The sequence below is a fragment of the Anguilla anguilla genome, chromosome 10 (genome assembly GCF_013347855.1).
Source record: "Anguilla anguilla isolate fAngAng1 chromosome 10, fAngAng1.pri, whole genome shotgun sequence".
Lineage (NCBI taxonomy): Eukaryota > Metazoa > Chordata > Actinopteri > Anguilliformes > Anguillidae > Anguilla > Anguilla anguilla.
The window spans coordinates 7,391,213-7,403,650 of record NC_049210.1 but is presented as its reverse complement, the minus strand read 5'-3'; the positions used below and the strand labels follow the sequence as shown (position 1 = coordinate 7,403,650).

General features: G+C 48.1%; 1 protein-coding gene across 1 annotated transcript in view; it reads right to left on the bottom strand.

Moving 5' to 3' along the window:
• Positions 1–7,453: 7,453 nt before the first annotated feature.
• Positions 7,454–12,438, bottom strand: part of sema4c (sema domain, immunoglobulin domain (Ig), transmembrane domain (TM) and short cytoplasmic domain, (semaphorin) 4C) — a 45,741-nt gene continuing 40,756 nt past the window's right edge. The window contains exons 12-15 of the mRNA XM_035379727.1: positions 11,019–11,134; positions 10,213–10,370; positions 9,994–10,082; positions 7,454–9,349 (exon numbers count right to left, since the gene is read on the bottom strand). Coding sequence (XP_035235618.1) covers positions 8,463–9,349; positions 9,994–10,082; positions 10,213–10,370; positions 11,019–11,134 — 1,250 coding nt within the window. The 3' untranslated portion in view covers positions 7,454–8,462. The remainder of the gene's footprint in view (positions 9,350–9,993; positions 10,083–10,212; positions 10,371–11,018; positions 11,135–12,438) is intronic.

Below are 12,438 nucleotides of genomic sequence, written 5' to 3'. Positions count from 1 at the left end.
GCCCCATTGTCCATTGTTGCGCGATTCTATCGCTGAACTATGAGCTCACTCGCAGAGGCGCAATGAGAGTGCAAGGGGCGGGGGGGGGGGGGGGCGGTGTGGAGATGGGGGGGGGGGGGGGGGGGGAGCGGAGGCAAGTCGGCGGTTGGACGAAATCGGAGAAGCCTCAGATGAAAGGCTGTTAGTGGCTGCACCTGTTTTGCTCATCTGGAACTGGAGGCAGAAATCCCAGAAAGCCTTAGTGGTTGGGGGGGGGGGGTGGGGGGTGGGGGGGGGGGGGGGGGGGGGAGGGAGGGCTTATGATAGGACCATTGGAAACAAAACCTTCTCTTAATTCAAATCCGGCTCCTCAACTCGCTGGGGAGAAAGACCCATAGTATTTGCTTTACTACAGTCATTAACAGACGCTTTGTTTCCAGAGCGACTTAAAAACAACTTTTGCATTTTTATATACCATCTAGTAATATAGCTGGATATACACTGAAGCAATTCAGGTTAAGTACCTTCCTCAAGGGTACAACTTCAGTTTACTACCTGGGAATTAGTCCTGCAACCTTTCGGTTACAATCCCAATTTCCTACCCATTATACTACACTGCCGCCCACTGGGGGTTTTCCACTGGGTTCACCACATCGTTTAGGCCTTTTTGTCTGTCCATTGTGAGGTCAGTGGGTTTACCAGAATGCATATGGAGATCTCAAAAATGCAAGGGAGAACATTTCGCTGTCTCGTGGGTAAAGGCAAAGTTGCATGTCACAATGTGGTGTTGTTTGTGTCCATTTCTGGATTAATGTGGGATGATCCCCCCCCCCCCCCCCCCACCTTTAAGATTCGCCTTTGGGATGTCTGGCAGGGAGCAAAACCTTACAGCAAACCTCAGCTGAAAGCATTCGTATTTATAACCCCGGGCTTATAATAACCTTTATAACAATCTTTTCACTGAGACACGTGAACCGTTTCACCGCGTCGAAACTCTGGACTCGTGTTTTTTTCAGCGCTGTGGCGGTGTACGCTTATGCATTTTCTTGTTAACAAACGCCGCGCGAGCATCTTAGCTGGAAGCCATGAAAGAAACGGCATGAAAGGAGTGGGTTTGTGAGGACTCCAGCCTCGTAGCCTCACCCTTAAGAACAGTAAACTGCATTGTCTTTTGATGTGCGCGCGGTTCAGGCGGGGGCTGCGGCAGCAGCGAGAGCGAGGGGAGAGCACGCTCCCTCTTCTAAGCCTCCCCCTCTCTCTGATCTGCCGCTCGCCAAAAAAAAAAAAAAAAAAAAACAACAAAAAAAAAAGCACAGCTGCATTCTCTATCTATCTTCCGTGTGTTCACAGTTGGCCTGCTAATTGTTTTCCCTTCCCCCCCTGGTCCGTCAGATGGGCAGGTTGTGGTAACTGCGACCTACAAATCTGTTTATTCATTTCCCGCACGGGAAAAGAGAGATGGGAAGCTGGGGGTGGGCTCGCTCGCTCGCTGCAATCTGATCGGCTGTCCTTCCTTTACCCTCTGGCCCGCCGATAGCGTCTCTATCGGCCAATACAACTACCCCTTCGTCCCCCCATCTCCAGATAAGCTTCCCTCGCCTGCCTCCTCTCTCTCTCTCTCTCTCTCTCTCTCTCTCTCTCTCCCTACCTCTCTCTCTCCTCCTCTCTCTTTCTCTCTCTCTCTCTCTCTGACCGAGGAAGGCTGGGAGAGACAGAAATGATTACGACCTATGAAGGAGAGATAAGCGCGATCGGCACGGCCCCAGCTGTGTCACTGCCCACACGGTGGCACGTCGGGCCGCACAGCTGGGGCCCGGAGCGGGGACAGCGTGAGGTGTTCCCCCCCCCCCCTCCGGGGGCGGAGAGACTGGAGACAGGGAACAGAGAGCCAGGGCAACCCACACTGCCGGGGTGATAAGAGTACAATCAGGGAGACTGGGCAGAGAGCGCACACACACACACACACACACACACACACACACACACACACACACACACACACACACACACACACACAAACAAACACACTCAGGCATAAACACACAAGCACTCACATACACACACAAACACAAACACACAAGCACTCACATAGAGATACACACACACACACACACACACACAAACAAACACACTCAGGCATAAACACACAAGCACTCACATACACACACAAACACAAACACACAAGCACTCACATAGATACACACACACACACACACACATATACACACACACACACACACACACACGCACACACACACACACACTCAGGCATAAACACACAAGCACTCACATACACACAAACACAAACACACAAGCACTCACATAGAGATATACACACACACGAGCATACACACACAAGCCACATAGACACACACTCAAACATAAACATGCAAGCACTCACATAGATACACACACTCAAACAAACACAAAAGCACTCACAGACACACACACACACACACTCAAACATAGACACAAAAGCACTCACATAGACATACACACACACACACAAAAGCACTCACATAGACATACACACACACACTCAAAAGTAGACATACAAGCACTCATATAGACTCATACAAACACAAATACAATCACACACAACCATAAAAAACACAGAGACATATATGTACTCACATATACATGACACTGCTATGATAACATCAAGTTTGGTCAGTGAGAACACACATACACACAAACATAAACTCAGGTACTAATGGGACGGGTGCTTAGAGCTGGTGTACAGTTCACAGCAGGGAACTTCTATGGCTGTTTAATGTGACAGACTCCTATTGCTTTGTGGAGAGAATATTCCAGAAATGTGCCTATTTTCTTTTCTGGTGAAATGATAGTACAAAATAAATGTTATTCTATGAGGAAAAAAATCCACGTTTTTTTCCAAAAGAAACCATGGCTCAGCAGGGATGGGACTGTTTTACATTTATATCAGTATCTTTTCAGTAGGTGTTATGGTACCATGTTGTTGACATCCTAATGACTTTCTGTCTTTGTTTAGAAGAGAATCAGTCATGGGGTGTGTGAATGGCATTCAGAGCATTTATAATATACACATAATACAAATGTAATATAAATATGAAAAAGTGTCTACATTATGATTCTGACTTTAATATGATATACTTTATACTATAAGTTTTTTACATCCGTTTTTTGACTACAAAGGCTTTTTTAATCACTGTAAGACAGACACGATAAGTAAAGTGATCTCTACATTTATTTATATATATAAAAAATAAGGAATTATGTACACTGGTAATAAATATGGACATTTGTACAGGCAAAATAAGTTACTAAACAACATAATCCCGTAAAAAAAAAAAGAAGATAAAAACAAACAACAGAATCTTTTGGAAACAGAAGAACAAATGCAAAACAATTATGAAATACAGAACAAAAGCTGCAGAGAAGGAAAAAAAATCATATTTAAAAAGACTGGAGTGGAAGGCATTGTTTGAATGAGCTTCTGTTTTTTTTTTTTGTTGCATAAATGTAAATACATAACCGGGTTTAAATACCCTCCAAGAAAAAATGGAATCATACAGCTTCAGTCAAAGTCAGTTTCTTTGAGCCTTTTGCATGCCAATTGGATGGTCCGTTACATTCTACTTGTAGTCAAGAGTAAGCACAAGTGCAATTGTTTGCATGCAATTGCTTCCCTGTAAAACCATTTTGGTTCTTTTTTTTAAGACAAACAAAATAAATAACTGCCCTGAAAAAAAAAATTCACAATCATTAGAATATCATCTGAAACATCATTGACCATTAAGAGATTTTCTTTAAAAAAATGTAAACAGGCATCAAACAGTTAAAGGGCTAGAAGAATCCACAGTCTGCAAAATAATTGACTGCCACAACCTTTGAATACTTTGAACATTTTCTTAGTCAGAACCACCAATTCAGAAATATGGGACCTTCCTTGCTCTGAGCTGAGAAAAACACAGCCTCCCGTTTCAGAAAATAGAATAAGTGACATGTTGTTCTTTTTTTCTTTCTTGCTATCTGATAAAAGCGTAGAAACCGAAAAGTGGTGACCACACAGCGAAGCTGTAGAGAACAGTAGAGAAACAAAGCAATCACAAAGCACAGCTTCGGTCAGCGTCATGGACGGACTTTCACAACTTAAAATACAAAACGCAAAATCAATAATAAATAAGAAACCATCTGGCGAACAACCACAATCTGCAGTCTTACTTTGGCCCGTCCCACGGTGAAGAGGCACTATGAAACATGGCAATAATAGGTTCACTGTCTAACTAACATGCAATAAATTCAGGGCTGCTGGGTGGCTCATTCGGCTAAGGCATCATACTGTGGTGCCTGAATGGGCCCCAAAACGCTCGGATCAAATCCGGACCATCCCAGCGTCAACTGTGGCTGGTACCTCCAAAGGTCCAATTTGGGGTTTGTGTCACCTAGGGTATGGGAGGTATCCGTTGGTTAGGGGACTGTGTATCACTGGTGATCACTTGGTTTTTTTTCAGCTTTATTGGATAAGACAGTGTAGAGAGACAGGAAGAACAGGGAAGAGAGAGGGAGAGACGTGCGACAAAGGGACTCGAACCGCCAACATTGCGGCTCGTAACGAGCATGTGGACAGTGCTCTACAGGCTACGCCACGAGACACGTATGATCACTTGGTGACCCCACCAGGTCAACTGGATGCCCGTGGACTGCATGCCAAAGCTACATATGAAAGGTCTTCCTCTGACTCCACTCTGTGCGAGCTTAGCTGTAGTCCGCGGTGTGAAAAGAAGCAGCTGGCGACCCCACTTTTTTTGGCTGGACCGTAACAGCGGGGCCAGCCCAATAAACGTGAATGTCTGTGACTGACTGAGTGACTGAGTGATGAAGTTACACCGCGCATGTCTGTGACTGAGTGACTGAATGATAAAGTTACACCATTGGTCGGCAGGTTCGGTCCAGCCATATACTGGGTTTTGACCTGGTCTTGTTTGAGGAAAACTGCAAAAGTCTTCGCTGTCGTGAATCGGCAGTGGAGATTGTGCATGAATGGGGCTACAAATAGTCAACTAGACATTCCAAATTAGGGAGGGAATCGGACATGTTCAGCCCCACGGTTGGCGCCAAATCAATAATAAAATAACAATGAATAAATTTGGTTATTAGACTGAAGTGCATACCGCTAAGGTATGCATTTGAACCATTATGACCATTGCAAATACTTAGCCAGGATGATTGCTGTACAGCATGCAACACTATAATGAACCACAGTGGTCATTTTGTGTGCCTCTCCACCGGGGACTCAGTTCAACATTCTCCATCTCCATTTCACTCATTTCATCTTTAGCGTTAGCACCTTGCTCCAGGTAAAGTCTTCATTTTTTCAGGGTCCCTGCAGCTGTCTGTGGATACAAATCTGCCCCCTGAAACACAGAAAGAGAGAGAGAGAGATAGAGAGAGAGAGAGAGAGGGTTAGTTTGATGTATCCAGCAAGCCAGCACAAACTCATCAATACAAACCATACCTAGAGCAAGGGCAGTTCTTTAACAATCGGATAAAGGGACGTGCAATATCGTGGCTATTTTGAGGAGGAACGCTTGCAGGGGAGACCAAACGGATTCGGTATGACGGGTTCATGTATTCAGCCTTCCCCTGACGGTACTGCATAAGGGGGGGGGGGGGGGGTACTGCTTTGGCAGACAAAATCAAGTTGTGCTTCATTTTATGAGTTTTCTGCTCAAATATGTCTTGGGTCTCTTCTCAGATCTGGCTGTAGAGTACCGCAGTTAGCATAGTTACATAGTTACATTCAGTACTCTACAGACGTTAGCTTTACACTCCTCTGGGAATGTTGTTAGCCAGGTCTGGTGCGGCTGCTTGTGTAACTCAGCTAAATGCATTTGTTCTCTCGTACTTCAATTTGCCCTGGATAAGACTGTCTGCTCAATGAGTGTATTGTAACGTAGTGTTAGACGTGCTTAATGCAGTTTTGTAAGTCACCTGAGCAAAAAGTATCTGTCAAATAACAAAACTATGAATTGTAATTGTGGTGTGGGGATGGCTGGTTTAAGCAGCCACACCTGCCCTGGGTCAAGCTAATTAGACCTGGCTAGTTAGATAATTGGTTATGAATTAGATAATTGGCCAGGCTAATTGGGCCCAGGAACAGGGGTGGCTGCACCTGTGCGTAGTGAGGTAATCAGTGCGCACAGGTTAAATCTGCCATCCCCACCCACACAAGGGAGCCTCTCTGTCATGACAGTGTTTTAACATCTGCTCCTTGGCGGTAACATCTTGCCAAACCCTTGCAAATAAGTGTGGACTATTTGAACATCATCTCCCTGTGTCTCTGTGCTGGAGGGCCCCTTGGAAAGCCACTTCGGTGGCCTGTGGCAGGCTTGTTTGCCACAGTAATGATTTCTGCATGCCAAATGATCATCTGTGTCATGCCAAAATCTTGTCCTTTTTTTGGGCCATTTTCATATACATTTATAATTCTATATGTAAAGATCTCATAAATCAAAAACGAATAACGGTTGTGACTAAACGTGTTGATAAATTGGAGAAATTAAACATTTTTTGGAGATTTTTGTGCAAGACAAACTATACGTAGATTAATTGATTTAACTTATTATCAGGATACTCTTAACAATGTGCAACAGAGCCTTATTGATAATCTCGACAAATTTTAATGACGACCTCAGGGCTGTTTTCAGAATAGTAGTAATGAGTTTCTGGAGAACGGGGTACCTGTGCAGACAGGCCATGAAGGTCATCACTGGAGCGTTCTCTTCTCTCTGTCTGTCTGTCGGTCTGTCTGTCCAGAGAGCGCCCCGGCTGTCCGGCCCCCATGACCGCTCTTCCATTCCCCCCAAAATAGAGGGGGCGGGGCTTCGTCCCGGGGTGGTGCTGTAGGCCCACCTCTTGAGGAAACACTGCAGACACCTAATTTGGCAAAAGGGGTGCAAAAGGGGCGGAGCCAAAGGCCATGTTTTTTGGCAGTTCTAGCCATCTCCCCCCCCCCCCACCACCAAACACGTACAATAAAGCACTTGTTGAGACAGCCAGTTCAGCTGCAAAATAACATTTTAAATTAAGCTTGCTTACTTTCCACATAGTACTCCTGCCCACGCACCCCATGCACAGCGAAGCCTTCATCTGAAATATTGATTTTATAAAAACTCTTTTGTTTGTTTTTGTTTCGTTCCAGCCCGCATAATAAAACCATGAGTCCTCCCACACTAAACGTGGAGAGAGCTTCGTTTACACAAGTTAGCTTTTAAAATTGAACGTCTATGATAACACGGGGGGAAAAAAAGGCAAAGATAAAGGTCTGCAGCAGCACACGAGACTTGCTGAAATGCTTTCTGGGAACGGTATTCGGGGAGACTGGGAAACAGGCCCGGCAGACAGGAATAAAGGTGGGCGGGAGGCAAACCCACATATTCATTCAGAACGACAGGTGCTTCAATGGTCCTTTGTCGCCCATTTTCTTTTCTTTTTTTTTGCCCCGAGGGTCCAAAGAGATAGAAAATAACACAGTTCCTTTGAAAAAGGCGTCTTAATTAACATCATCACAATATATTAATATCACAGGAGCCAAAAGACAATCTCAAAGGAAAAGATTTCAAAGTACAAACAGAATTGCTGAGAAAGTCTGAGTGCTGTCCTTCATTCAAAAAAAAAACACCCTGTCTCTTTCTCACCAAGCTCATTTAAACCTCTCCATCTCTCCCTTCTTTCACCCCCAAGGTGCACCTCCTGGTGGGGTGGTGGAGGGGGGGGGAGGACATGATTGTCATTTCATTTTCAGTTTTATTTTGTTCTTTGTATCTCTCTCTCTCTCTCTCTCTCTCTCTCCCTCTCTGTTCCCAACAGAACAGATGTTCAATCTTGCCCCCTTTTAAGTGCAGAAAAGCTTGAAAGGAATTCAGAACAGCAGAAATTGAAGTGGTCCATTCTCATGCAGCCTGTGTCACTCGCCGATTGGCTCTGTCGCAGTCCCAGAACGTTCTCAGCGTCCCGATTGGACGACAGTCGAGTCCTACACACTCCAGTCGCTCTCGGCGTACGGAACCTTCCTCACCTCCCTGTGCCGGATCACCGTGCCCGAGGAGAACTCCTCTTGTCTCTAATTACAGAATTTACACAGTTGTTAGACGTTAATGAGGCGGCGAAGAACGTGACCGCGACGCTTGCGAAGGAGGCGGCGGAGGCACAGCTGTCCAAACGAACGGCCGCATGCAGGCTTCCGCCGGGCCCGACCGGGCGCGTGACGGGGTCCGAGCGAGAGTGAGTCGAAAAAATTGGGCGAGAGAGCGCGTGAACGGTGAGAGAGAGGAGGATGAGGAGGAGGAGGAGGAGGAGGTGCGGGCGCTCCATGACGGAGGGAGGTAGGTTAGTTGCCGTTGTCTTTTTTCTTTTTTTTAGTTTTTAATTTTTTTTGAAAAGAGTTGCAGTCGCAGGGGCTTTTCGCCGACGCCGAGTGGGGGGGGGGGGGGGCGGAGCTACACCGACGACTCCTCAGGATTGGCGTCCGGGAGCACGCTCCTCTGCTGCAGGGTCCGGCGGAGCTCCTCCTTGAAGGGGCTGGAGTACTCGTTCCCCACCCCGCCCAGGCCGCCGCCCAGCGGGCCCCCGCCGCCCCTCTCCTCCCCCGCCGAGCTCAGGTTCAGCCGGATATAGCCGTTGCTGCCGGAGCCGCGGATGTTGGTGAGGCTGAGCCGGCTGGGGGAGTGGATTGGCTGGCCGGGGATGGTGCTGGGCGTGACGGGCCCCGTGCTGCTGGGGCAGAGGGCGTGGCCCGGCACGATCTTCAGCGACCCGTCCGAGTAGTAGTAGTTGGCGCCCGTCTCCCAGAAGCGGTCCTCGTCGCCCGCCATCTTGCTGGGCACGAACGTGGGCGGCTCCTTGGGCAGGGTGATGGGGTAGACCAGGGTGCTCTCCAGCGGTTTCATCTCCGCCCCTTTGCCCAGGGCCAGCTTGAGCCTGCGCCGCAGGTACAGCGCCAGGCCCATCAGCAGCAGGCAGACGGCGCCCAGGGTTATGACCAGCACCCAGAACAGCCCCATGCTGCCGTCCGGAGCGCGCGCCTCCATGAAGACGGGGGCGCTGGCTACCACGGCGACCAGGTAGCGCTCCGTGGTGAACTTCACGCCCTGCTCCTCGGAGTAGCAGGTGTAGCGCCCCGCCTGCTGGGGGCCGGCGTTGGGGATGACCAGAGCCCGGAGGGCCCGGTCGAAACGCGGCTCCGTTGCGCCTCCTTCGCCGCCCCCCAGGGGGAGCTCTCTCTCGTTCAGGAGCCAGGAGGGCTGGGCCAGGTTGGACACCAGGTGGCACGGCAGGACCAGGTCCGAACCGACGACCACCGTCACGTTCTTCGGTCGGGAGGGGTCTGGGTAAGGGGGCGAGAGGGAAGAGGAGGAGGAGGAAGAAGAGTGGTGTGTCAGCATGTGCTGAACTCGGGTCGATTCCACTTTGATTCAGTAAAAAACTTGAAAACCAATTAATTTATTGACCCACCATTGAGAATAGTTCCAGGGCAGGGGTAAATAATGAAGGCATATCAGTTTTGATCTATTATGCCAGCTTCTGCTAGTAATTATTTAATTAACCCAGTCATTTATTTTATCTGCTATTATTGATCTCCTTGGTGGAAACATTTTACTGTGAGCTGATATAGGAGGGAACCAACACTGGTGTATCCAGCTTTAAAGCACATAATTGAAAAGAAAAACTGGTTCGAACAAGTACCAGTGTACACACCATTAAGCCAAAACAATTGGTTAGAACATCAACCAGCGTACACACCAACCCTCCTGAAATTGATTCTTACATCCCAGTTCTATAGGCATTATTTAGTTAATCGAACTGAACTGCAATCAATCTCTGTGAAATTACTTTACTTAATTAGAACTGACACCCCAACACTGCTCTAAAAAACAGCCCTCCAAACTGCCTGGTGCCTTATAGAACTCTGTTAGGGACACAGACTCCTTGGTTAGGGGGAGGGCTATATTAGGCTCGGGTGTTTCTTACCTGAGCTGGGAATGAAAACCGGTTTGTCGAATTTGGCCTTATGGATGAAGCGATCCAGGGCAAGGTCCTGGGTCAGGGTGGAGGTGGAGCTGTGGGGGAGCAGGGAGGAGAACTTTGTCATTACCCCAGAACCTTCCCAACCACCACCAAATACTAGCTACTGGAGCACCTTCAGGCTTCGGGGAAGTACCTCCAGATAAATTTAAAAAGGGAACTCACCCGCGGTGGAGGTCGATGCGAATGCAGACCCGCCCCTCGCTGTCCCAGGCGCAGTAGGGGTCCCGGGACAGCAGGCAGTCGGGGCTGGACTGGTACCGGCTGCAGTTAGCCAACGGGAGCTGGAGAACCTCCGAGCGCGAGCCAACGTACAGGAACTTCTACAGGTAGAGGGGGGAGGAGCCAAGGTTTATGGGAGGGGCCTTTGCTTATGACTGGAGTCAGTGCTTGTGGGTGGAGTCAGTGCTTGTGGAGTGGAGTGCTTGTTGAATACAGTCAATACCGGAAATGAATTTCATAACACATAGTGCAGCATATAAGACATATACATATAGTACATAACACAGAACATAAGAATAATGAGAAGAACAGGCCATTCAGCCCATTCAAGCTCAAATTTACCTAAAGACTACAAAGAGTATGAAGTAATAAGTCAAACCAAGACCCAGAGGGCCCCTGTATCTACTGGGGCTGTTTCCCACATTGACAAACTCTCTGTGCAGACAAAACAAATGTGTTGAAAAATGTACGTCTACCTAATTTAAGCTTATGCGGCCTTGTTCTGCTGACACAAGCCAAAAGACCAATCTGAGAAAAAATTTAAATTCAACTGCCGGTGTGATAAAAGGCAGCAAAGTTCTTCGAGGACCTTCTTTCCAATTTGTGAATTGACTTTCAATTTGTTTGCCCCGAATTGACTAAATTGAAATGGAATTGCACCAACCCCCCTACCCCTCCGCCCCCCCCCCCCCCCCCCCCACCAATCCCGGCAGGGTGGGTGATAATGGGCTGTAAGGCACGCGCATTACCTTGGAGTGCGAGATGGTGAGGCTGTCGACGGGCTGGGGGTGATCGAACAGCTGGATCTCCTCGATCACGTGAGCCTCGGAGTCCAGGACCACGGCCCTCTGGAGCCATCCCTCAGCTGGAGAGAGAGAGAGAGACGAGACACGAGCTCAGCCTGTAGCTGCGCGGTCAGAACCCCGCCGGCCCCAGGGAGCCGCGGCGCCCCGCCAGCCTCCGCGGCGGGTCAGAACTTTAAATTAAAGCAGCCGAGAGCACGCCTGACCTCACGCGACCCCTTTTTCATCGGGTTCTCGCCTGGCTGCTCACTTTAAGGTTAACCCTCCGAGGTGTGAGATCACAAGTACGCAATTAGAGTGTTCTTAACTGAACATTCTAACGCTGATGTAGCAACCGCTACCGGTGACTGAAAGCGACGGAGTTCTGGAACGCTGGCATAGAATTCTGAAAGAACATTCCAGAAACCCTGCACTTCAAAGGGTGAAAACCGGCGATGAGAGAACACCGCCTCATTAAACCAGCGATAGGCGCAGGTGCCATAAGCTATCAGCAGCTGACTGTTCTGGAAAAAAAATAAAAATAATCCCTGTGTTTTTCTGTAGAGAGCAAAATCCTCTGATTGGTTCAAACAAATCAGTGATTGACAGCTCACTCTTAACTCCATTATGGGGCTCGTGTACGCACACTCTCCCATCACCAGTTAAAAATAAGCCAGCCGCACACTGCTATTACTGGAATAGAGGAGCTTTGTGCTGATTACAGGCAGAGAGCCTGAGTGTGAAATACAACAGGATTAATGGGACAGAGGGCCAACAACAACTGCCTGCACGATGCTGATTAATCTGTTGATAAACTTGACCCAGAAGAACTGACCCTGGATCAGTTACAATCTCCCGTAATGTAATATCTGGGGCTACGGCTAGAGTTGGGCGACCTGACCCCAGATCAGTTTCAATCTCGCACATAATACCTTGGGTTGTGATTACGGCTGGATAAACTCACCCCAGGTCAGCTCCTACCTAACACCTTTAAATGCAGCCTCACCAGACATAATACCTCCAGTCACAGATTCTCTAGACCCATCAGATAGCCAGTTACCTTTGCTCCTCTCTGCTTCTTACATTACAGGCCATTAGCAGATGCTCTTATCCACAGCGACTTGCACAGCTTTTTGCATTTTGCATCTTATCTTTATACAGCAGGATACACTGTACACACTGAAGCAATTCAGGTTATGGACCTCGCTCGAAGGGTACAACAGCAGATGCATGCCAGGGAATCAAACCAACACCCGTCAGGTTACCTGGCCAAATCCACAACCGCAATACTACACTGCAGCTAAGCCACAGGAGGTTCTGGTTGGTAAGAGGAGTTTCATAACGGGAGCGTGCTGTATTGCATTACCGAATGTGCGTTGTCACAGTG